Below are 23,364 nucleotides of genomic sequence, written 5' to 3'. Positions count from 1 at the left end.
AGAATCTTTCTATAAAATATGCTTTCATTAATCAATCACCCTTGCTCTCTCTGTGATGCCCATGGCACGGGGGTGGATGAGATGGGCTTTAAGGTCCCATCCAACCCAAACCATTCTGGGATTCTATGACACACAAGAACTCTTCTCCAAAAGACCTTGGTGGTAGCGCAGAGTTGAATCCACTGATGAATTAATGTGACACCTGAGCTTTTCTAGAAGAACATTTGTACTGTGATCTACAAATCTTTCCATTTCTACAGCAGAAAGACTGCTCTGGTCACCAAGAGCAGCGACGTATTTGCTCCCCCATTACAAGGTGTGTTTCCTTGGCACTGGTAGATGGCACCGAAGCAGAATGAACACAACTGCCTTGGCAGTGCTTTCCCTGCTGTGTGTCTGTGCATGTCCCCACCTGCAGGGTGGTGCTCTGGTCAGAGAAGGGCGAGCTGAAGAAGGTGGTGACGATGCTCATGACGATCTCGGTCACGTACTTCTCCAGGATGGAGTCCGCGTGCTTCCTGTCACTGGTGTTGTTGCAGGCCTGCAGCACAAACCAGAGCAGGGTCAGGAGCAGCTCACCAAGGCAGCTGAGTGAGGCTGGAGCTCCTCATTTCACCTTGTCCTGGTCCCAGCACTTCAATGACACCGATGGCACTGGGGCTCTGCATTTCCAGCATGTGCCAGAGCAAAGCCAGAGCTGTTCCTGGTTTGATGTGCTGGCACAGAGCACGGCTGGGGGGAGGGGAAAAAACCACAGTGTCTTGGAGGAAAGCAAGAGGAGGATAGGAAGGACTGAGGTGTAATGCTTTCGTATGGGGAAATACTTGGAATCCCAGGCAAAAAGCCATATGGCCAAATAAACGGCAAGCCTGGAAAACAATCTGTCCTGACCTGCCAAAAAACGCTGAGTGCTGCTCAGGAAGGAGCTCAGTGATCCTGGCCAGAAAAAGCAGGCCAGGTGGCAGGACAGAAAAGGCACTGGACAAAGGAGCAGGGTGTGGAGCTTCACTGAGCTTTGGTTTGGGCTTGTTTTTTTTCTTTTAAAAAGGAAAATATTAATGTGTTCCATGGAATATGACTAATGAAATCCACAGGCATAAGGAAAAGGAGGCACATATTTGCAGGAACAGAGTAATCAGGGTACTTATTGCCTTGATGCACTGGCATGTCTTATCCTTACTGTTCTGGATTAAAGAGGTTTTTAAGCTTTCTGAATTCAGTTCCTTGATGCAGATACATTACCCTACAGATGTCAACCAGGAAGTTCTCAAACAGCTTCCACATGTGGTTACTGGTGTAAATCTCTTTCATTTCTACTTCTGTGTCCACATAGCAGTGATTCAAGAAGTTGATGTATGCTATTTTGACCTAAAAGAGGAAAAAATAATTAATAAAGAATAAAAACCTGAATGGTGGCATGAACAAACAAAGTCACATTAAAACTGCTACATAAATAATTTGGAATTCTACTTCTTCCTTTTACTTAAACACTGATGAAATTTAATGCCATGAATAGCAAGACACCATCCAATAAAAAACCACCAGGATTACTGCAGACAAAACGTCAGCATAATAATAATTTCCAGTTCTGCAGAACCATCTGTTCAAGGTTAGCAGCACATCCATAAACCTCTCTGCCTCAAGAACCCTATAAAATAACCGAGTACAGCATCACATTCCCACTTTCAGGGTAAGGGGTAAGTATAAAAGGATTTAACTTGACTGTCCAGGTTGACTGGGGGTGCCAGCAGCAGCAGCAGGGAAGGACTCCTCCAGTTTCCCAGCTCACTGCCCACCTGCACCACCCCCCTTCCCAGGCCAGACTCAGCAATATCAATCCTCTCTCACCCAAACCCAGCACATTTCAAATAGGAACAGCTCAGTTCTCCCACCAGCCCTCACCTCAGGAATGCAATCCTCGTGGGTCACCACCCTAACAATGTCATCCAGAGGGAGGAGGGAGTTGCACTTGATTTCTGTGTAGACGTTTTTGCCCTCTGTGCACACGGCCAGCAGCTCTACCAAGTGGATGTGGTACATCAGGGGGCTGTTCTCGTCCATCCGGTCCCTCTCCGACCTCATCATCTGCACCAGGGTCTGGAAGGAGGCTCTGTCGTTGTAGAACACCAGCACATCTTCCCCTGCGTTCACCAGCTACAGGGCAAGGAAAACATTCCATCAGCAGAGCAAAGCCTGGGGTCCCCCCACAGTGTCCCCCTCTTTGGGGGCTGTCCCTCTGCACAGCCCCACTGCTGCTCCTCAGCCCCTCAGGGCAGCTGGGCACTGCTCCTGGGTTGCCCTCACGGACACAGGACATTTCCTCCTGGAGAATTAACTGACCACTTCTGAACTGCTGAAGAAGTTCAAAGCCAGTCCAGCTGCCTGCTTAGCCAGAAGCTGTGCCAGGAAGTTTGTGGCTTTCCATTGTGCCTTTCCATTTCACGTATGTCACCTCGGGTGACTTTCTAATGCAGCTGTGGCCAGCCCTGTGCTGGTGGAGAGCTGCCCGGGGCACAGTGGATGGGAGGACTGCAGGGCTCACTCCTTCCGCCCTTCCCAACAAGCACCAGCTGTTTTCCAAGGCCAGGGAGTGACATGTTAAGTCACACACTGAAGATTTCCATCAGCCTCACATTTGACACCTGACTGGACACGATTTCAGAGCAGCTCAGACCTCCTGGAACTCCAGGAAGGGAAAGAGATCGAGCAAACAGAGCCCTGGTCCAGACTGGGCACTGCTGAACACACAGTTGGAGGGAGCCAGGGCTGTCCTCCTGCAGAGTTTAGGAAAAACAGCAGGATAAAATGCAGAAGAAAACCCCCAGAGCAGCTGCTGACCCTGGGGAAGCCCCTTGCTGAGCATCTCACACTCAAATATGTGTTGAGAAGCTCATGGAGCTGGCTTTGAGCTGAACAACAAAATATGGAAGATTTTCGGTCCATCTATCAGGACTGACGCTCAAAAGCCAGATTTGACAAATCTGATCCTGGGGCTCCCCCTGCTGAGGAGGCCAAAACATCCCATCAGATGTGCAAATCGGCCAAACAGATCCCATCCAATGTCCCACTTAAAGGCATTCATTCACCCTTCTTACCTCTCCCTTTTATCCCGACACCCCAATTTCCCATCAGCCACGCACCTAAAGCCAATCCTCATCTTTTCCCCCTTCAGCACCTGAACAGCTGGATAAGCACATCTTGCCAGGACTATCTGCAAGGGCTTGTAGAGACAGGACAAGGGGGAATGGCTTCAAATTGAGAGTAGGTTCAGATAGCAGGAAAAATATGGGTGGTGAGGGCCTGGACTGGGTGCCCAGAGAAGCTGGGGCTGCCCCATCCCTGGAAGTGCCCAAGGCCAGGCTGGACGGGGCTTGGAGCAGCCTGGGACAGTGGGAGGTGATTCTATGGTGGTTCTATGATTTCATTAAAAAAATCCCATCAAAATGCTATCATGGTGAAATTCTCCTTTTGTTTTAGTGATCTTCACATTAAACGACTTCTCTTCAAGCCAATTTTTCTAGAGAAAGGCCCCCTTGCTTCATAACCCCACCTACACGCTGCTGCATACAGGCCTGGGAAGTAACTCCTGCCATTAATAACCAACCCCTCGTTACACCTGTGAGTCAAGAGCTCAGAGAGCTTTTGGTCACAAAAAGCCTGAGCTTCCTGGGAGCTGCAATGCTCTTTTTGCACGGTGAGAGCTGTCAGCTTCTTGGCAGTCCCCGAAGCGAGAGGATCAATTTGTCATGTTCACCAACTGCTATGTGCAAACTTCTGTTCAGACCCTGCAAATCTCTGCAGCTCTCACCTCAGCCATTACCATATCTTGGCATTTCTTAATGAATTTCCCCTCTGCCTTGACGATGGTCTGCAGGAACTTGATGTACTGAACGTTCCTGCCGTGCGTCTCGATGCAGTGGACGAAGTGCTGCACCACGCGCTCGTTGATCTCGCTGCAGAGCTGGAAGTTGTTCATGAAAATGTGCTGCATTGTCACTGCTTCCAGGATCTGACAGAGGGGATGAAAGGAAGGGAAAAATCAGAAAATCGACAACCCACCACATCCCCGCTGAGGTCAGGGTAAAGCCAACACTCCTGCAGGCGCAGGGCTGGAGGGAACTTCACTGAGGACCTCAGCTTTCAACACCACTGCTCCTAGCTCAGCCTATTTTTCACTCCACTTCAGCCTCTTGAACTTTCTACACTGGAACAGCCCTAAACAAACATCTCGCCAACTTTTGAGGCTTTAGAATGAAAACAAAATGTGACCTCTTCAACCAATCTTGCAACAGAACAGCCCCAGAGGCCTCACCAAGGACAATCCAGTCCCTTCTCTCGCTAGAATGAAAAAATAAACCATGGCCTGAGGTTATTCTTACCCCTGGGTTAAGGAACAGGTTTATGTGCTTGTGCAGCAAGGCCTGGTTCTGTTGGTTCCCAGCACAGAAGTTCTGCAGAAACTCATGTGCAAGCTTCATTATCTCCTGCATCCTCGTGTCTTCGGCCTGGGATTGCACGACAAAGAAGAGGGGGTTAAAAGGAATCCAAAGGTTCACGCTGAGGTGAGCGCAGGACGAGCCACAGCTCCAGCAAGGGAACTGTCACGTCCCTCACACCCCGAAGGAAAATAAACCTCCACCCAGTTCACAGACGTTTGGGATGAGCTGGGCCAGCTCCACGCTTCCAAAGAGCATCAAAAATAAAGCCCGTAATAGAAATTACAGTAGTTTATTCTCTAAAAGTGCCTATTCCACAGCCAGGCCTGCCAGCAACGTGCTTTAGTCACTTCTACGCTTCTGAACATCCCAGCCCGCTGGCCAAACCACACATCATCACCTCGGGGCTACCCAGGAAAGCTGCCACGTTCCACTGCAGCGCCTTCCGGCAGCCACGGACCGGGAAAGCTCATGGCAAGGCAGCGATGGAAAGTTGCTGTTGCACCAGCTCAGCCCAATCTGTGTTTACTGGAACCTCCACACTCCTTGCACCCTTCCAAGCACTGCTGAGGAACTGGTGCCCTTCCTCTGACGTCAGCGTGGATTCCCAACCCGCTGATGGCAGAAGCCGCACTTTGGAAAATTACTGTCTGTTTTTATTTTTAAGGAATTTCACGTATTTCCAAGGGTGAAACCCCTTCCACACGGCCTGTCCCATGCACATTCACACGCAGGGGACAGAAGGGTGATGAGAAGGTGCTGAAGGGTGTTTTTGCTGCTGATTTTTTAGCAAAATGTGACGCAAGAAACCACAAGAATTAACATTAATCAAAGCTACTGTGTAGAATTACTGGTCCTCAGAAACCTGTCGAGTTTGGAACAGAGGACAGCAGAGTGACCAGGAAAATGTGAAGAGGTGCCTCAGCTCTGCACTGATAAATACCTGTCGCCTGTGACTAATGAGCAGCCAACCTGATGGCCTCGGGGTGTGCTGTGTCAGCACAACCTGGTGCTCTGGAGGCTCACCAGGCACAACCCAGGCCCAGTGGGCTCCAACCTGCACAGCTGGCAAGTGTTGGCACTGATATGGCTAATTAGGAGCAGTAGACCTCAGCTGGAGAGCCAGTTGGTATTTATTCACTTCTCAGGGGGAGTTTAGGGCTCTATCAACTGGGGGAAGGGTCTGTATCTACTGCTGATAAATCCCCAGGGGACCAGGTCCCCTCTCTTCCCTCGGTGGTCCCAGGATGGTCATGCAGCTGCCTCACAGCAGTGACAAGGGGCTTTCTTCCACCTTGCTTAACCTCAAGGCAGCACCTGCCACCCATGAAAAGCTCAGAGTTGAGCCTTAATTCTCAACTATGATGCACGAACATTTCTTCAGGCAATAGTACAGACCTGTATATTCAAAGACTTCAAATAAACAGAGTTTGTCTGAGCTCATTATTTCTGAGTGTGGCTATTTTACAGACTGTGAGGCTACACAAACCGGCCTCTGTGCATCCAGTGTACAGGGAAGAGGTTCAGGAAGATTCAGAAGAGGTATGAAAAGCCTGTCAACTCAACACAAAGCCTCACCTTCTCGTAAGGGATCTGCAGCAGCTCCAGCACCACGGCGTGGGCTCCCATGTTCCTCAGGAGTCGCTGCTGCTGCTTCCTGCTCTTCCTCACCGAGGCCCCCTCCTGCACGCAGAGCTTGCTGAGCCGCAGCAGGATCTGCAGGAGAGACTGGCCTTAGAGCCCCAACTCTGGCTTTTCTTCCAGAGAACGCCAGGTCCCAGAGCAGCACCAGGGACCAACTCATCTGCACGGAGCAGAGCGGCTCCAGGCAGCACCTCCAGTGGCCCAGGCTCCATCCGTGGCATCTGACTAGGGCTGCTGGACTTGGATGATCCTTGTGGGTCCCTTCCACCTCAGGATACTCTACAATTCTGAGATTCTACGCTCCTGCAGAACTCAGCCATGTCAAGTGAACCCAACATCAGGCTCCACAGCAAAGCCACAGACACACCTCCAGCTCACACCACACCAGCACCACAGCATGTTCTTGATCTGGTATTTTCTACGTTAAATTTCAACAACACAGTGGGTTTGAGTGCAAGGTACTCAGGACAGGGCAAATTAAATGGCTTCTCCCCTTGCTTACTGCCTTTGCAGTCCTTAACAATAAAAACATTGTGTTACCATTGAAACAGCAGCAAAGTCACATTTCTCACTAATCCATTCCTAAGGAAAATACACGCGTTGTGCTTATTCTGTCCTGGCTTCTCATTCAAGTTGGGATTTGTTATTACTCAGCAAATAGTTTCCACAATGGCAGAGTGACTCAGACTTTCCTGGGTGCCTCCCTCTGACTGCAGCTCTCCAGAGCTCTGTTACTCATTTACACTTCCAGTGAACTATCAAGAAGCAAAGTTTTACCTCTTTTACTACCCGGTAGTTGTAGCTGCTAGTACTTTCAGGCTTTTGAGACTTGCTGTGACCTTCCTGAGGATAAAATCAGACAATTTATTAGTAGCTTATACTACTGTCTACATGAAGGCTAAAATTACCGTTCTAGGATAGCGCCCGCTCTCCTCCTGGGAAGGATTGTCATCCTCCAGCTCTCTGACAGCCTCAGAAAAATACATACAATTATCCTGTCAAGTCACATTGACCTCTAGAACACAAAATAAGGTGAGGGTGGGATGATTTCAGAGACAGCAACCTCCTGTCCTTTGCCTGTCACATTCTGTCTCTAATCAAGTCTCCCCTCAAAAAAACCCCTTACTTTCTCTCCCTCTCTGTTGTTATTAAACTGTCACTGCACAAAAACCAAGAGATTCCTTACAGCAGTGTGTACAAGAAAAGCAACAAGTACATTACTTGTATTTACTTCCGACAATAAATGTTCCTAAAGCAGGGGCTGCTTCTTGCATCCCCTCATCCAGTCTTTCCTATTTGACTGCAAATTATATGGAAGTGAAGATGCTCAAGGAGTTCTAAGCCAGATGTGCATGTTGTGGAAATCCTACGTTACCAGGTACAGATAAAGCACAGTTCTCTGCTGTCATTTAATCCAGTGCCATGACTCAAAATGCATCACCTGAGCAGTTCACAGCTCTGCCCTTACCTTACTTGAGGTACTTTTGTCTGCACAAATCCCATGCCATCGGTCAGTACTGAAAGGACACAGCTGGGGAGCCAGAGCAAACCCAAACCAGCCTGTTAGACCCTAAAGGCGACACCTCAGTGGCTGCTACTGGGCATCAGCTGGCTCAAGTTCTCCTCTAATTCCTGCCTCAACCTGAATGCAGTAGAGAGAACCTCACCTAAGCAGTGTGCTGGGAAGATGGGCCTTGTCACAGTTCTGAAAGCAGCTACACCCTCCAAACACCCACCCAAATCCACACAAACACAACCCAATTACCTCTTTCTTCTTGTGCTCGTTTTCACCTGGCACACTGTCCATGGCCTCATCAGGACCTTGGCCTTTGTACACCCAGAGCTCAGATTTCTCTACTATTGACCTCAGCTGGTCCAAATCTTGTTTGATCTGCTTGTAGTTGTCAACATCTTGGCTGGTAACAAGCAGTTGAACCTTACAGAGAGGCAAGACATTAAGTTGCACACAGGGCTGGGCTCAGCTGCCATAAATACATTCAGATGAGGAATAACTCTCTCCAAACACACACATACCTGCTTGAAAGCCTGAAGGACTTCTTGTCTCTGGCTGAAGTGCCTGAAGAGCAGCTGCAGTGCCCCAGACACCAGGGGAGGGTAATCGTGCATCGTTAAATGCAGCAGAACCCGGAGAAAAGTCCTGCCCCCGTGATCATCCAAATCCAGAGGGGTGTTCTCCTCACTGGAAACACAGCAGGAGTTAACCAGCACATTAGACTGAGTGCCCCAGCAGGTTCTGAGTCCACTTGGCAGTGGCAGAAAACCTTTTTTCTTACTTTTAAATAAGGAGGGAAATTGTACTGAGGTTTTATTGCAGCATTGAGCTGAGATGCACTAAACCTGCACCTTGGCTTTCACCCACACCACAGGGCCCTCCCCTGATGATCCTTCTGGCTGAAGAACCTTGTCTGTGGTTTTTGATCCAAATGGACACTACTTTGAGCTGCATCAAAGCCATTTTAGAAAAATGAAGCCTGGGTAACTGTAGCAGCTGTTTCCAAGCTTTTCCCAGTCCCCACCTCACTTTGAACTGGAGACCCCACTCCTTGGGAGCCCTCCAGCCTGGGGACTCCCCCTCGATTAGCACCTGTGAAGAGATACTTTCCTTCCACCAAAGATCCCCTCAGCTTGTTCTTCAATATGTTCAAAGTCCAGGGCTCCTGGGAAAATAAACAAGACAAACACATGAGGTCAGAGAGGGGCATTAAAGACGTTTTTCTGGCCTAAAAACATTTCAAATGGCAAGCTGGGACCTGAAACAATCATCCCCATTAGCCCCTTGAAGATTCCAGAGTCTTCCCTAAGCCACACAACCTCCTTCCTTGCAAAATAACCCACCTGGTACATTAGCTGGCATTTCTTGACTACTGCTTCCAGTGGGGGATTCAGACATCTGGGCATTGCTTTCATCAAATTCGTGTTTAAATATACAAAGCAGGCAGGAGATCCTGTAGTCCAACCGCACGTTCAGAATAAACTGATGACACAGAAGTAGGAAAAATGTTGAAATAATTTGTGTATTTCCAGCACATCTACACCTCACACAAAGCAGAGCTACCAACGTGCAGCATCAACTAAGTAGAGATGTGGATTTAACTTGGAAAAGTTACCCAGGGTGCCAGGCCCTGGCACAGGGTGCCCAGAGCAGCTGGGGCTGCCCCTGGATCCCTGGCAGTGTCCAAGGCCAGGCTGGACATTGGGGCTTGGAGCAGCCTGGGACAGTGGGAGGTGTCCCTGCCATGGCAGGGGTAGCACTGGATGGGCTTTAAGGTCCTTTCCAATCCAAACCATTCTGGGATTCCATCTTTCTAAGATACACAAATGTTGCCTTAAGAATCCCCAGAATTCAGTAATATTTTCCAGGTATTTCAACGAGCATGATACACCATACATAATAAATACTTACAAGCAAAAAATGTTGGCAGAGTTTTGGTGCCTCATTACTGTGTGATGCTGGCATCCTCACCCCATCCCCCAGGAAGGGAAAGCAGCATTTCCAGCTCCCTCCTGAGCACGTGCTTCTGTTCTCCCATGGCATGAGGACACAGGAGCAGGACACGAGCTGCCAGGAGCCAGGCTGTGCCATGCAAGTTACCACCTCAGCTGGGCTGGACCAGCTGCTGCCAGGGAAACCTCCAGCCTAGCAGAGACCACCTTCTCCATGGTCTTCCTCGTAAGGAGCTACAATGCCAAGAACACTTTGCAGCTTTCGGGGAAAATGCTTAATGCCAGTTTGAATAGCCCCTGGTAACAGGGAATCCTGGCACACTGAAATATCCCCCTGCACATGCCAGGCCATGAGAAAAGCTCTGGCTTGAACTAAAATTAGCAATGGTGCAAGGAAGGAATGGAGCCTCCCCTGTGCTGCATCTGCTGCCGAGGGAAGGGCACAGCCTCCCATGGGGCACAGGGAAGGAACACCATGGCTCTCCTGCTGCTCTCCTGCCTTCGCCCACCAGGCTCTGGCAGCATTCTGACCCCCAGGACCTCGCTGGTGAAGCTACTGAGCAGAAGAAGGACTCCTACACCCAGAGGGGGAAGATGCATTTCAGCATAATAATTCTGAGTCAATAATTAGGAAAAAACGTGTGTGTCCCAAAGACTTTGGGGTGAGCAAGTGAGAAAACCAAACAGGGATGGAAGAGAGAGAGGCTGACTGTGCACACTGAAAATACATGTCAGGCTGATGGCTCTGCAAAGAGGAGTCTTGAGATCTCCTCATTCCTTGGGGCACTTCAGATGGCCCTGCAGACTCACAGAGCCTAGTAAGACAACAGTGGGGGAAAGGACAGCTCTGCTTCAAGTCAGATACTCACAAATCACTGCTAAATATGCAAATGTCTCCTGCAAGCTCTTTTCTGGTAAATTCTTTTCAGTAGTGGCACGATATTGTCACGAACAAGTTGGGAATCAAGTGCCTGACAAGGTCACCCTTGCAATGCTTTCCCAGTTTGAGAGTGAGAAACACATGAAAAGGCAGCAGGACACAATTAATGCTTGGAGACAGCACAAAATGCTGCATCAATCTGCACTGCTGGTACCTGGAGTATCTCGATGATCTTGAGCTTGGTGTCCATGACCAGGATGTCCTCCTTCTCTGGCTCGCTCTGCTTGACGTTCCCCTCAGGGGCAGCTGCCAGCGGCGTCATGGGCAGGAACCCCCCGCCCCTGAGCACCACCTGGGTCATCAGCTCCCCCACGCCGTGGATTGACCTCATCACATTGCTCCCTTCAGAGAGGAAACAGCCAGGGTTAGGGTGCTGGAATGGGACTGAGTTAACAGGGCACGGGCTGGCCACATCCTACAGAGAGAAACTGTCTCAACACTACACATCCACACCCTGGGGACAGGGGCAGTACTTGGAGAAGCCCCCTGCCCTCTCCCATCACAGGCACTACTCAGCTTTACAACCAGGCCATGGACAGAAAGGAGATTTCCAAGCACTGCATCACTGGACAGGGAGGGAAAGAGGGAGGGAACTGTCCCACTCTGCTCCACACTGGGGAGGCCTCACCGCCAGTCCTGGAGGCAGTTGTGGTGGCCAAAATCTAAGAAAGATCTGAAGATGTTAGTGAGCACCCAAAGGAGGCTACAAAGATGGAGAAGGGGCTAGAGGAGAAGTGATATGAGGAGCAGCTGAGATCACTTGGTCTGTTCAGATGGGGCAGAGGAGACTGAGGTTGGACCTCCCCAGGGGCTGCAGCTCCTCCCGAGGGGCAGCTTTGATCTCTGCTCTCTGTGAGCAGGGACAGCACCCACAGAGCAGCTGGAGCTGGGCCAGGGCAGGCTCAGGCTGAGATCAGGGAAAGGTTCTTCCCCCAGAGGGTGCTGGGCACTGCCCAGGCTCCCCAGGGAATGGGCACGGCCCCGAGGCTGCCAGAGCTCCAGGAGCGTTGGGACAGCGCTGCCAGGGATGCCCAGGGTGGGGCTGTTGGGGTGTCTGTGCACAGTCAGGAGCTGCACTGGATGATCCTGTGGGTCCCTTCCAGCTCAGGATGTTGTGTGACTTCATTGTTCCACCCCACACTGATACTTTGAGATGAACTAGAACCACCCAAGAACTTTCTGTCCTACACCTTCCAGCCTTACCTTTACTTTCCTCGCCTTTTGCCATCTTGGTAATAGGGAAGATGGTAGTGATGTGCACACAGTCTAATATAGCAAGGAGGATTTTGGTTAGTCTGAGGAGGTCACAGAAGTTGTAGAAACCAAAATATATCAGATTTCTGGCTAAGTTAACAACCTACCAAAATAACAATAAAAAGCCTGATTAATACTAAACATTTTGCTATCACAGTCAAGTTGTCTTAACACAGTGACAAGATCAAGAACCTGGCTGAGGGTCATTATTTTACCATAATATCTGGGAATTCTGCAAGACTGTCTAGTCCTACATCACGTCAGAAAGTTTTATACTTGCCTACAAATACTGCAATGCTTGCAGTTAATGTCTGTCTCTGCAACTGATATTCTATAGCTACAAAACCAGACTCTATTTGTCTCATCATAAAACAGGTAAGACAGGGCAAGACTAGAGGGAAGGCACAGAGAATTTTTATCATTGTCTTACAAAAAAGATATCGCATATAAAGCTGAGCTTTGTAACTTCCAAGTTGTAAAGTTTCCCCACAAGTCCACCCCATAAAGATCCACATAAAAATATCACATATAGGGCAAATATTTAATGTAGCCCTCTCACATGAAGTGTATTACCTCAACTGCATTTTTTACAGAGTATCACATCTTTTCTTAAATTAATGGTTATTTTTTGCACGGATTTGCTACATTTTATTTGCCCAGACTATTTTAACAGGCCAGTAAGTCACAGGACACTTTTTCTCTTGGTGAACATCACTTTAAGCTCTGGAGACTCTCTGTGCGTGCAGACAGTGTTCAATTTTTGAGATCTTTATTCCAGTAAAGCCTGGCTTTGCAATAGCACTGAGAGCACAGAGAGTAAACAAGGCTGCTGCAAACCTCAGACATAAACTCACATTCGTTAATTGTATTTCAAGAACCATCATTTCAAACTCACAGACTTCAGTGGGGTTACTTGCACGAGGAAAAAGGAGCCAGCTGAGGCTCAGCACCCACTAATTACACTCACTAATTATTTGCCAAACTACCTGGTGAAAAAATAACCAACATTCCATAAAAGAAAAGGAAAGGATAAAATCAGAACTGGATAACTACCTCAAAAGTGAGTTTATTTTTCTCTTTATCAGAGAAAGGGAACCTCTGACACACCACATCTCTTAAATATTCCTCTACAAATTCCATTGTTTGTGCAAATCTCTCCTTAATTTCATCTTTGGAAGTTCCACTGCTATCATAGCTGAAGAGGGGAAAAAAAGAACAAAACAAAAAAGAAAACAAAACAAAACTTAGCATGCAAATACACAGGGCTCTTTTCCCCCCAGTACAATTTTTCATTGGTTTGTCAAAATCTAAGAAAAGCTAAAGGCTGGTAAATAATTTATCCAAACGAGGGAGTCAGGACACTGACACCAGAATTTCCTGGCTTTTGTTGTTTTGTCCCATATGCTCATTAGGTACTATTTTAAAATGTCTGAGGAAAACAAAAAAAAGATAATTTTGTCCCAAAAAACAGAAAAAGCAACCCTCAGTGTTTGAGTGGAAAGAATGACAAGCGATGTGCAGCACTGAGGAGAATGGGTGGCCAGGAGAGGCTGAGTGGGGATGGTATTTCTCCTCCAAATAAAACACCAATATATATGCAAAGCAGATATCAATTTTTAATATAAATTCTAGGGTTTTTTCTCAGTATGTGCACAGTGACTTTGAGAAGTACAATCCCACCACCTCCCATGAAATACTTTTCCTTCCTGTTTGATCACTTATCACTGGTGAGCCTCTGCCAGAGCTGAAACTGTTTGGTTTTATATTTTGGCCTTTAAATTTGATTTATTATCTACTGCATCTCTCTCAGCAGAGAAAACGAGGCTAGCAAGGAGGGAAATAACAAGAAACCACTGAACACCAGTATTAACATTGACAAGACTTAAATTCCTAACACATAGCATCAATTTCAGGGGTTCATTTTCTCCAACTGAAAAAACTGAGCTCTGAACAGTTGAGTACTATCAATTTGAAATTATTAATTATAAAGACTTAATACAAGTGATCAAGAAACCAGGTGCCTGCTCCAGCATGGTTTTGTGCAGGTTTTTCAGCACTGTGCCAGAGGATTTTCCACTGCAAGTTAAGGAACATGTCCTTGTTTGAGCATCTTCCCCCTTGTTGCTGCTGGTGGTGTGAGCTCCCATAAGGACAACCTGCCCTGAGGGGACCATACTCAGAGGACATGGCCTCAAGCTGGGGAGGTTTAGAGAGATTTTAGTGAAAATATCTTCACTGAAACAGTGGCTAAACCCTGGAATAGGGGGCCCAGGGCAGCGCTGGAACCACCATCCCTGAAGGGTTGTGGATGTGGCATGTGGGGACATGGCTCAGTGGTGGATGTTGGACTTGAGCTCGAAGGGCTCTTCCCAGCTTAACAATTCTATGGTTCTCCTCTAACCAAACGAGCCAGGGGAAGAGATGCAACCCCTCCCTCCTGCCCAGATCCAGGTCACTCCACGGTCCCACGGTGAGCCCTGAGCTTACCCAGAGCTCACCCCACCCGCACAGAGAGCTTATTTAACTCTCAGGAACACATGATGCAGTGTTTGATTTATCTACAAACAACAACTGCATAAAAACAACGCACGAATTTGGGAGCGAGCTGGTGCTGCCCCAACCCCCCCAGCGCAGCACTCACTCGTCGATGGCGATCTCGGAGGGGATCTCGGACCAGAGGCGGGCGTATTTGACGGGGGTCACCTGCTCCTGGGGGTCCCTGTCCACGTGCATGTGCAGCATGAGGCGGCAGAAGGAGGCACGCAGGTCGTAGGGCAGGTTCTCGTCGGCCATGCAGCGCAGGATCAGGTCCACGTCCAGCTGCCCAGAGATCTCGTTGATGGCCAAGTACTGGCGGTCAAGGCACATTCGAGCAAAGAGGTTCAGCTGGTATCTTCAAAATAGAAGAAAACAATATGCTTTCATTTAGGTGAGCTTGAAGTTTATGGTTTAATTTCCCGTGTAGCATAAAGCATAGATAAATATATGTACTATACTTTATATATTAGATACAAAGCATTACAAGTACATATAAAGTATACTTTATATATATATATACACTATGAAGTATGTATACTGATATACTCCTATGCATTAATAGAAATAATATTATATTATCCAGTAATAGAGCTCATCCTTACTGTGGAAAGAATAAAGTACTCCTCAAACACTAGCAAACAGTGGAACAACAGAATAACTTAAACAGCATAGAATAAATAAAATAGAATCGCTGATTAAATATCATAGAATCACTGAATAGTTTGGGCTGGAAGGGACCTGAAAGGTGACCCAGTTCCACCCCTGCCACGGGCAGGGACACCTCCCACTGTCCCAGGCTGCTCCAAGCCCCAGTGTCCAGCCTGGCCTTGGACACTGCCAGGGATCCAGGGGCAGCCACAGCTGCTCTGGGCACCCTGTGCCAGGGCCTGCCCACCTTCCCAGGGAACAATAATTAATGCTTTTTATGAAAGCTACAGCAGAATGCAAACAACACTCAAGGCAACTCAGCCTAAATACCATGTAAGGCCAAACACTTCTTACAGATGCTGAAGCCACACTTTTCCCTGAGGCAACAAGACAGATGGGTCCAGTCATTAAAAATCAGGTACCTGAGGAAACAACTACTGAGTTCTGCTCTCTTCAGTGAGAGAACTGGTAGAGAAAAACTGCACTTCATTCCTAAGCTTTTCAGTCCATGAGCTGATCACTGGCACCTCACTTATGCACAACCAAGAGGCTGATAATTCACCTTTAGCCATAAAGCCCGTGCCCAACACTCAGCAGTGTTCACGGGCTGCTGCTCAGTACTGTCAAGTGTGAGGCTTCCTAAAGAAAAGAAGATTTAATTGAAAGCAGACTCCTTTCACTTTTAGTACTTCTCATGGAATTTGACCAAACCATATCCTAAGTCCTTCTTTTAAGCATGTTTATGAGGTATCACGTATACTAAAAATAATTAACACTACCATTCTTATACCAATATATATATCTAACTAGTAATAACTAACACTACCAATTCTATTTAAAGCCAAGTTGAAGAAAAACACCTGTTTTGAAAGCACATACATTTAAAAAACTTGTGTCTAAGAGGTCTCATTCTGAGCTCCAACAGGCTCACATAAAACCACGTATTAGGAATTCTCCTGCAAGAATCATTTCAATGGAAGAGACAATTCAAAACAAAATTGTTATTAAAACAAATAATCTAGTTGTACTTTCTGTGCTGCCACAATTGAGTCTGTCAAATGACTCTCAGGGGTTTATAACCCAGACACAGGAATTTGGTCTGGGCTGAAACCTGACCTTACACTATGCCAAGAACTCGGTGTCTTGTCAAGTCATCTGGAAACATTGCTGGTGTCAGACCTGCCCAAAGCACGGCCTGGGCTGTGCAAAGCAGCCCTGCACACCCTCCACACCCAACCTGGGGCACGAACACAACTTCATGTTTGTGCTGCTGGGAACTATGGGACCACTGCGGGCTTGGGGAGAAAGCAGGAGGCACAGAGAACAGCAGTGACTTCTTGCAAACCAAAAGCAAAGCCATCTACACACCTAAATCCTGCAGTTCCCAAGTGCCCCCTGAACACAGGGAACCCTGGGGTCACTGGCACGGGCTCTCCCAACAGCCACCAGCAGGAAACCCAGCACAAACACAAGCACAAAGTGCTGGGGAAATTCAACACACTTGAAGCCTGAAATACTTCTTTAAAATCATTTTAAACCGGCTCATGTCAATAACCGGACTCCTCAGCACGAGTAACTGCGTGCTTTCAGCTCTCACTTCTGAGAGACTTCACCCTCCCTCTCTGAAGGCTGTTGTGTGCATGAAACAGGACCTTTCCTCCCAAAGCACACCCTGTGCACCCAGGGCCTCCCCACGCTGAACTCTGCTGCCTGTTGTTAACCTGTAGTAGCTGAGCACGTCCCGATCCTCCTTCTGCCCCTCCTTGGCGTCCTGGGCCAGCTCTCGGATGCTCTTGCTGCGGATCTCCTTGTTGCTGTCCCTCCAGAACAACCACACTTCTTCCTCATCCTCTCCAACCTCCAAGGCGTTTTCTCCACTTGACACTTCCTCGAATTCAAATCGTGAGAGCACCAGCCTGCCAGGAGGAGGGGAGGTTACATTCCAGACACACATACATCCTTCGCATTTCTTGCAAGACACTTGCTAAAATGTATCTTACCCTTTCAGCAGTAGCATTTTACTACACCAAACCATTGGGCTGTATTATTAAAAGCATTAGATTATAAGCTTTCCATTCAACCTTAAAAAGATGAACATTTCAGCTCCTTTCAAGTGAAAAAGATAAAGAAACAAGGAAGTTAAAGACACATAATAATGGACTTTCAAAACCTTCTTTACAGGAGAGTTCAAAGATCATTCAACAGACTAGGAAAAGATATGGGAAAGAAAAATACCTAAAAAATTGATTAATTCTGTATCCCATAAATGCCAAATGGATCAGAACTTCTGTTTATGTCATGAAGTAACTAGAAATAAATCAGCTGCTGATACTATAAAAGGCTTCCAGCAAAGAAAAGATCAACATCTGAAAAAAGCTCCAAATTAAATACTCAGGGACAAGTAAGTGATGTACCAATATTAAGAGCTCGTGGAAATAAGTACAGCCTTTATGATCTCATGACAACAATTAAATGTGCAAGAATACTCTCAGCCATTTGTGTTTTAAATCCTACCTGCTTCCCTTTTGCAGTATTTTGATAATGGTTATCTATTCCCTAGTATACATATGGAATAAAGCCACCTTTATCAAAGACAATCAGGATTTGGTGCCTGCTATGAGGCCTCAGCAATGGCAGAGGAGGGCTGGAGCCCCAAATCCCACCTCAGTGGGAGGAAAGGTGAGCAGAGCAGGACCAGCTTTTGCTCTGCTGCCAGCTGAGCTCCCTCAGAGCTGGGGGAGGATCACACCAGGAGCCTGCACACCTTCCTGCAAAGTCTGTGTGCTTCGGATCGAATGGGAGAGATCTGAAGGATTTCTGCCTGCAGGGCTGAGGACGCACCTGGCAGACACCTGCTGTCCCCAGCCCCAGCTCTGTGTGTTTGAAGAGGACCCCACACAACTCCCTGAATCCCCAGGACGTGCCAGCAGCATGCTCAGCTTTGAACCACCTTCCTTCTGCTTCACACCAGGAGAACCATCTTGAAAGGCACCAGCTTACTTGGTTTCAATGAGAATGTCTGCATTGGCTGGGTTCAGCACGGCTTTACAAATCAGCTCCTGTGTCACGGGAATAGACTTGTTCATGGAAACGCACAGATCCGAGAGGTAATCCAAAAACCTGTTGGAAAACATGAGCCAAAAGGGTATCAATCACTGTTGAGATCTAGACTGAAGCAATCTACATTTCAGGAAGCAAACATTCAGAACTCCACTTGAACAGTGCACAGCAAGACTTGCTGCCCGAGGGGACGGCAGGGCGAGTGCCAGAACACAGTGAACTGGCTGTGCTTCCTCCTGAGCAAGCTGGCAGGTACAGACTTTTCCCAGAAGGGGAAGGGTAATCATATATTCAAAAATGCAGCTCTCACCTGGGCTCCCTATTTTTCCTCACGAGACTCACAAAGGTGTCAATCTCAGCAGCTGTGATGTGCTTCTCCAGGAGCTTGCGGTTGTTATGGAGCAGGGCTGTGATGGTGTCCTCGGCCAAGACGTCGTAGCCAATCTGCTTCTGCATGAAGCCAAACTGCTTGGCAATGTATTCCTTCAAAACACACAGGCAAGGAGGAAGGGGGGGTGCAATTAACCCTCAGAATTAAAAATAATAACAGAAAACAGGACGACGTTTGTCAACGCCAACATCCCGAGGAGCGAACTGGGTTAGATCCAAATTGTTTGTGTGAAAGACAGCAAACAATGACAGACATCCCTAAGCCCTCCATCCCTCCCCTCTCTCCTGGGCTAGACACCAGCAAGGCATTTATACTTATCTGACAGGACCTTGTTTTTAATAACGGCAACAAAACCTGAACAGCCTTAATTTACAGGGCAACTTTCAGCAGCGCCTGTAGCCAGCAAGAGTGAACAAAGTCTCACAATTCACCTGCATGGGACAGTCAGAAATTCTGCTGTTTTCTTAAATCCCACTCAGAACCAGTGCTAATTACATTATAGTCTCCAACAGAGGTGAAAAATGCCAGATAGAATAAAACTGAGCCATCCCAAAACCTCTTGCTGACTGTACAACCAGAGCAGGGCAGGGTTTACTTTAATGGACAAAGCTTTTTTCTTTGAGTGCAGGAACCACGTTGGTGCCATTGACCATTACAAACCTGATTTTTCCTGTAGTCCTGCTGGGAGTGCCTGAGCACCCTGTAGCAGAGCCTGCAGATGTGCCTGAAGGGCGCGTGGCGCTGGTCCCCCAGCTCCTCCAGCCGCAGCATGGGGCCATCCCCGCTGTCCGTGAAGGGTGCTTGCAACAGCTTGAAAATCTACAGATTTGTAAAAAAAACCACAGACACAACCCCATGAGGCACTGCCTTCTTCTGCTTCAAATTAGTGTCAGAGCTCAGTGCCTCTGTACTCCAAGAGGTACATCAGAAATATGCTACAGTCACCAAGGCTCTTGGCCATGGAGCAGCCCCAACAGAGGACGTTGATCACCTTTACTCAACACCATCTGGTGGAACTTTTAGTTCCAGCCATGGTGAGCCTACAGTCCACTGCCCAGAGCCGGATGAAAGCTGGAAACTCAAAGGACCTTCAGGTCCCAATAATTTGAGACCAAAATTTCACAGAGCCACAGAATGGCTTGGGTTGGAAGGCACCATGGAAGTGTGAAAGGCACCATGAAAGTGAAAGAAATCTCATTCCAACCCTCTGCCACGGACATGTCCCACCAGACCAGGCTGCTCCAAGCCATGTCCAGCCTGGTCAGGTTCTCTATAATCAGGTTTTTTTTTCCAACAGCTCTTCTCATAGGCAGAGCTTAGAGAAAACCACAGCCTACCTGCTTTAGAATATTCTGCTCTCTCATCAGCTTTTGCCGTTCTCTGTTAGGTTTAGAAAACACCACTTCAAGTACGTCCTGGCCAGAATTAGTTCCACCAGTAACGAAGTAGACCAAATCCTCCAACAGTTTGGTAACAGATCTACAGAAAAGCCAGGAGTTGTTAACATGAGAATACAAATTCTCTGTGCTAAAAGAGCAGTGCGAGGATAAGTTTACAAAGATTTCTAAATGATAAGTGAAAAACTAACAGCAATTAGAGACTGGATAAAGCTCAGAGGTTTGCACAGAATTTGAAATTAGGAACTAATGCTCCCCCATTGCTGCAGCCTCACTGCCCAACAGCTAAACCAGAGCAGCAGCAAGACAAGAAAATCACTTTAGGGCAGCCCTACACTTGCCAAGATCTATTTGGCATTTCTTTCAAATGCCACAAACAATAAATCAGGTGATTATCTCTCCCACAGCCAAATAAAAGGCACTGGCTGTGGAAGCACACAGGCCCTGGCGTGACACAGCCACCTCTGTGCTCTTTTTGTGTGGCCCCATTTTCAGGGACACGGTCAGAGGATTTGCAGCAAGTCACATGTTCAGTCCTCACAAGATGGATTAGGAGCTCCCACACTCCATTGCAGAGGTATGCTGGGCATTAGTCCCCCAAGATCACAACATTTCTCATGCTCTCACTTCAGAGGACAAGGAGGGCTGGACAGGCCAGGCCTGAGAACCTCCACTGCAGACACAACAATAAAACCATACATTTTTTAAAATCTCATCAAGGAGGAAACCAAATCCCTCTTCTATTGCTTACTCTGATAAAAATTTCAAAGAAACAGTTAGTGAGTAAAGGAAACAACACTATCTGAACCCAATTCTGGTTTCCTTACCTTCTTTCATTCTGGGTTATTGTTCCCTTTTCCAGCTTGCCAGCAATGGAACCTAAAACTTTACTTGCATCATTTGCAAAATCCAAGTCCCGAACCTCTGCAGGTGAGACTGGCACTATAGCAAAAGCTTCTTTGTCCTCCTTCACTGGAGAGGTACCAATCTGAAACCCAGAGAAGCTTTATCAGCAAACCCAAAGGCAGGAAACAAAGCAGTGCTTCCCACACTCAGTGATAATGAAACAGAAAAGCCACACTCTGCTTAGGCAGCATGGGACCCTGCTGAAGCCAAGCTCTGAGAACACTACCCCTCTCTGTGCAAGCTCAGAGCTGCTCCTAAATCAAAGGAGCAGCAGGTGAGAGGGCAAAATGTTGCTGTAGCCAGTGGAAAAAACATCCTCCTCCTGATGACTGCTGTGGGGTAGAAGCCGAACAGTGTAACTAGAAAACTACCATGAAACCAAGCCATTAAGAGCAAATACTTTGCCCAGGCACTGTTCATTCCTGTCACATGCTTGGTGTGTGACAGGCTCAGGGAGTGGAACTCCTGCCAACAGCACTCTTGTGAAGTACAGGAGTCAAAGGATGTGCTTACACAAAGTAACAGAACTTACCTTCAGCATCACGGGTTTCTCCTCTTCTTTATCAATAGGGATGTTGGTGCTGTGAACCCAGGTGTTGGTGCAAAGGTGCCTGAGCCTCACGTAGGAGTTCCTGAAAAAAAGTCAGGAGTGTCCCAGCATGAGTCAGCTTCCCAGCTGGGAAGTCTTTGCATTGCTGGGATTTTGACATGCTGGCAGGAACAAGTGGAAAAGAAATGTCATCTCTGTCCACACCGCATCCTACAACTGAAATAACAATCTTACTGCCTTAGCTCATGCTATAGATTCACCTGAGCAAGGCTTCTTCCGTAATGAAAGATTCTGCTCTGAAACAGAACCACAGCCACTCTGAGCTGCTGTAACTCAGCTGCTGCACAGGAACAAATTAAATCTCTTCCCATCCTCACTCTTCCACTGCTATGAGCTGCCAGCTTCCTCCCTTACCTCTGGGGTTTTCAGCCCAGAACTCCCTGATGTCTGTATTTTGGGGTATCTGATGCTTTAGGGCGTTGCTGAATAGATGGAACAAACGTGCTGTGCTTTCTCAGGGGGACCAGCAGCAAGGGGCTGCGTGCAGAGTGCGTGTCTTGGAAGGGTGCAGCAGCTTTTCAATAGCAAGAGGTGCCACGTGAACAGTGAAGAACACGTGAACAACAGAAAAACCTGTGCTAAATAGCTGGTGTTACATCCTAACACAATACAGACAGGTCACAGGAACGAATGCCTTGATAGGACACCCAAGGCTTTTAGTCCCAGGTCATTCCTGGCAAGGAAGTCACTTAGGAAACCACTTAGTCTCAATTTTCCCATCTATAAAATGGTGTTCTCTTACTTACACCTCAACTGTAAAGTACTCAAGCGAAGCTTCAGGCATTTTCTCATTATTTCTACATTCATTTGAGGAGGAACCTGCTTCCAAAGGGTAAAAGGAAAACAGTCTGGGGCAGCTTTACCTCCAAAAACCCATGAAAAGCCCCGAGCTGAGGCAGGTGGTCAGCGTACCTGGGGACGAGGCTGTCTCCCCCTCGCAGGGTGGTTGGGTCCAGCTCGAAGATGGAGGAGATGTCGTTGCCCTCGGGCACGGACACCAGGGAATAGGCCATCTTCTCCTGGGCCCCCCGGCCCCGCCGCGCCGCGTCCTGCTCGGGGTCCAGCTGCGGAGGGAACCCCCACAGCATCAGGACAGGCCCTGCAGAGCCACCCTCACAGCCCCAAACACACTGCGGGTGCAGACAGGACTCTGGACCAGTGAACTGGGCTGCAGGACACCAAGAACACTGACAGCAGCTGCCCTGGCCAACCACTCCTTGATTCCCCTGGTGTAACTCCCGAGTACCACCACAGTAACTCCCCCTCCACACAGAATTTATGTCTTGCAGACAGTGCCAGAAGAGACAAACCTCACCAGCCATTCACCCCACGCACACTGGGAGCTCTGACTGGTTTCTGATAACACACATCAGCTGAGATCCCCAATCCTGACACTACCAGCTCTCCAAACATATCCCACACGTTGCAATTATCCCTCTAACCAAGAAATTAGCAAGCTGAAAATATAAAAACCAGCCACACCACATACCAACAACCTTGCCGGGAAATAATCAGCTTCAGCAGCAAAAATGGGGCCCACATCCATCAACTCCAGGCAAGAGAAACAAAAAGCTAATCAAGGAGCTGGATGTCTTGGTGTTCACACTACAGCTTGTGCTGCTCTCAAGCACAATAACGTGTTCCAAAGGCCATGGCACCAGAAGGATCTTTATTCCCAAGGTGCCAGCAAATCCCCAGCCTCCTTCAGCCAAGTAAAAATACATCAACCGGATAAAACCCCAGGGTTTCAGATGAAAGGACTAAAAACAAATGATGAAAGGAAAAAACAAAGATGAACTGAGAAAAAGGAACAACAACTTTCTCCAAATCCTTTCCTAGGGAACTCCCAGCTCTCACAAGTCCCTAAAGAAGTTGCTCACTGTCCTGGCATGCTGGAGCCAGCTGTCCCTGCACAACCACCTAAATCCTGGATGCAGATTTCAAGGTGACCAAGAAACCAATTTCTCAGCTTCTCTGTGATGGTGGCACCAGTGAAGGGAGGCACCCAAAGGAGTCAGCACTCAGGCACCTGCCTGTCAAGTCCTGCTGCAAGGCACTGCCATCCTGAAGCATAT

General features: G+C 47.9%; 1 protein-coding gene across 11 annotated transcripts in view; it reads right to left on the bottom strand.

Moving 5' to 3' along the window:
* Positions 1–23,364, bottom strand: part of ITPR1 (inositol 1,4,5-trisphosphate receptor type 1) — a 160,309-nt gene that overhangs the window by 78,742 nt on the left and 58,203 nt on the right. For all 11 annotated transcript variants that reach the window (XM_039559038.1, XM_039559036.1, XM_039559037.1 and 8 more), the window contains 23 exons: positions 22,202–22,353; positions 21,212–21,311; positions 20,601–20,761; positions 19,714–19,855; positions 19,037–19,195; positions 18,296–18,468; positions 17,926–18,045; positions 16,647–16,841; positions 14,381–14,632; positions 12,793–12,934; positions 11,689–11,842; positions 10,640–10,827; positions 8,937–9,075; positions 8,704–8,758; positions 8,115–8,280; positions 7,846–8,016; positions 6,858–6,923; positions 6,015–6,152; positions 4,380–4,505; positions 3,809–4,009; positions 1,903–2,154; positions 1,243–1,368; positions 413–541 (listed from right to left, as the gene is read on the bottom strand). In XM_039559038.1, the coding sequence (XP_039414972.1) occupies positions 413–541; positions 1,243–1,368; positions 1,903–2,154; positions 3,809–4,009; positions 4,380–4,505; positions 6,015–6,152; positions 6,858–6,923; positions 7,846–8,016; positions 8,115–8,280; positions 8,704–8,758; positions 8,937–9,075; positions 10,640–10,827; positions 11,689–11,842; positions 12,793–12,934; positions 14,381–14,632; positions 16,647–16,841; positions 17,926–18,045; positions 18,296–18,468; positions 19,037–19,195; positions 19,714–19,855; positions 20,601–20,761; positions 21,212–21,311; positions 22,202–22,353 (3,507 nt within the window). The remainder of the gene's footprint in view (positions 1–412; positions 542–1,242; positions 1,369–1,902; positions 2,155–3,808; positions 4,010–4,379; positions 4,506–6,014; positions 6,153–6,857; positions 6,924–7,845; positions 8,017–8,114; positions 8,281–8,703; positions 8,759–8,936; positions 9,076–10,639; positions 10,828–11,688; positions 11,843–12,792; positions 12,935–14,380; positions 14,633–16,646; positions 16,842–17,925; positions 18,046–18,295; positions 18,469–19,036; positions 19,196–19,713; positions 19,856–20,600; positions 20,762–21,211; positions 21,312–22,201; positions 22,354–23,364) is intronic.

Source organism: Corvus cornix, chromosome 12 (assembly GCF_000738735.6).
Source record: "Corvus cornix cornix isolate S_Up_H32 chromosome 12, ASM73873v5, whole genome shotgun sequence".
NCBI classification, from domain to species: domain Eukaryota; kingdom Metazoa; phylum Chordata; class Aves; order Passeriformes; family Corvidae; genus Corvus; species Corvus cornix.
This window is presented reverse-complemented; position numbering and strand designations above follow the sequence as displayed.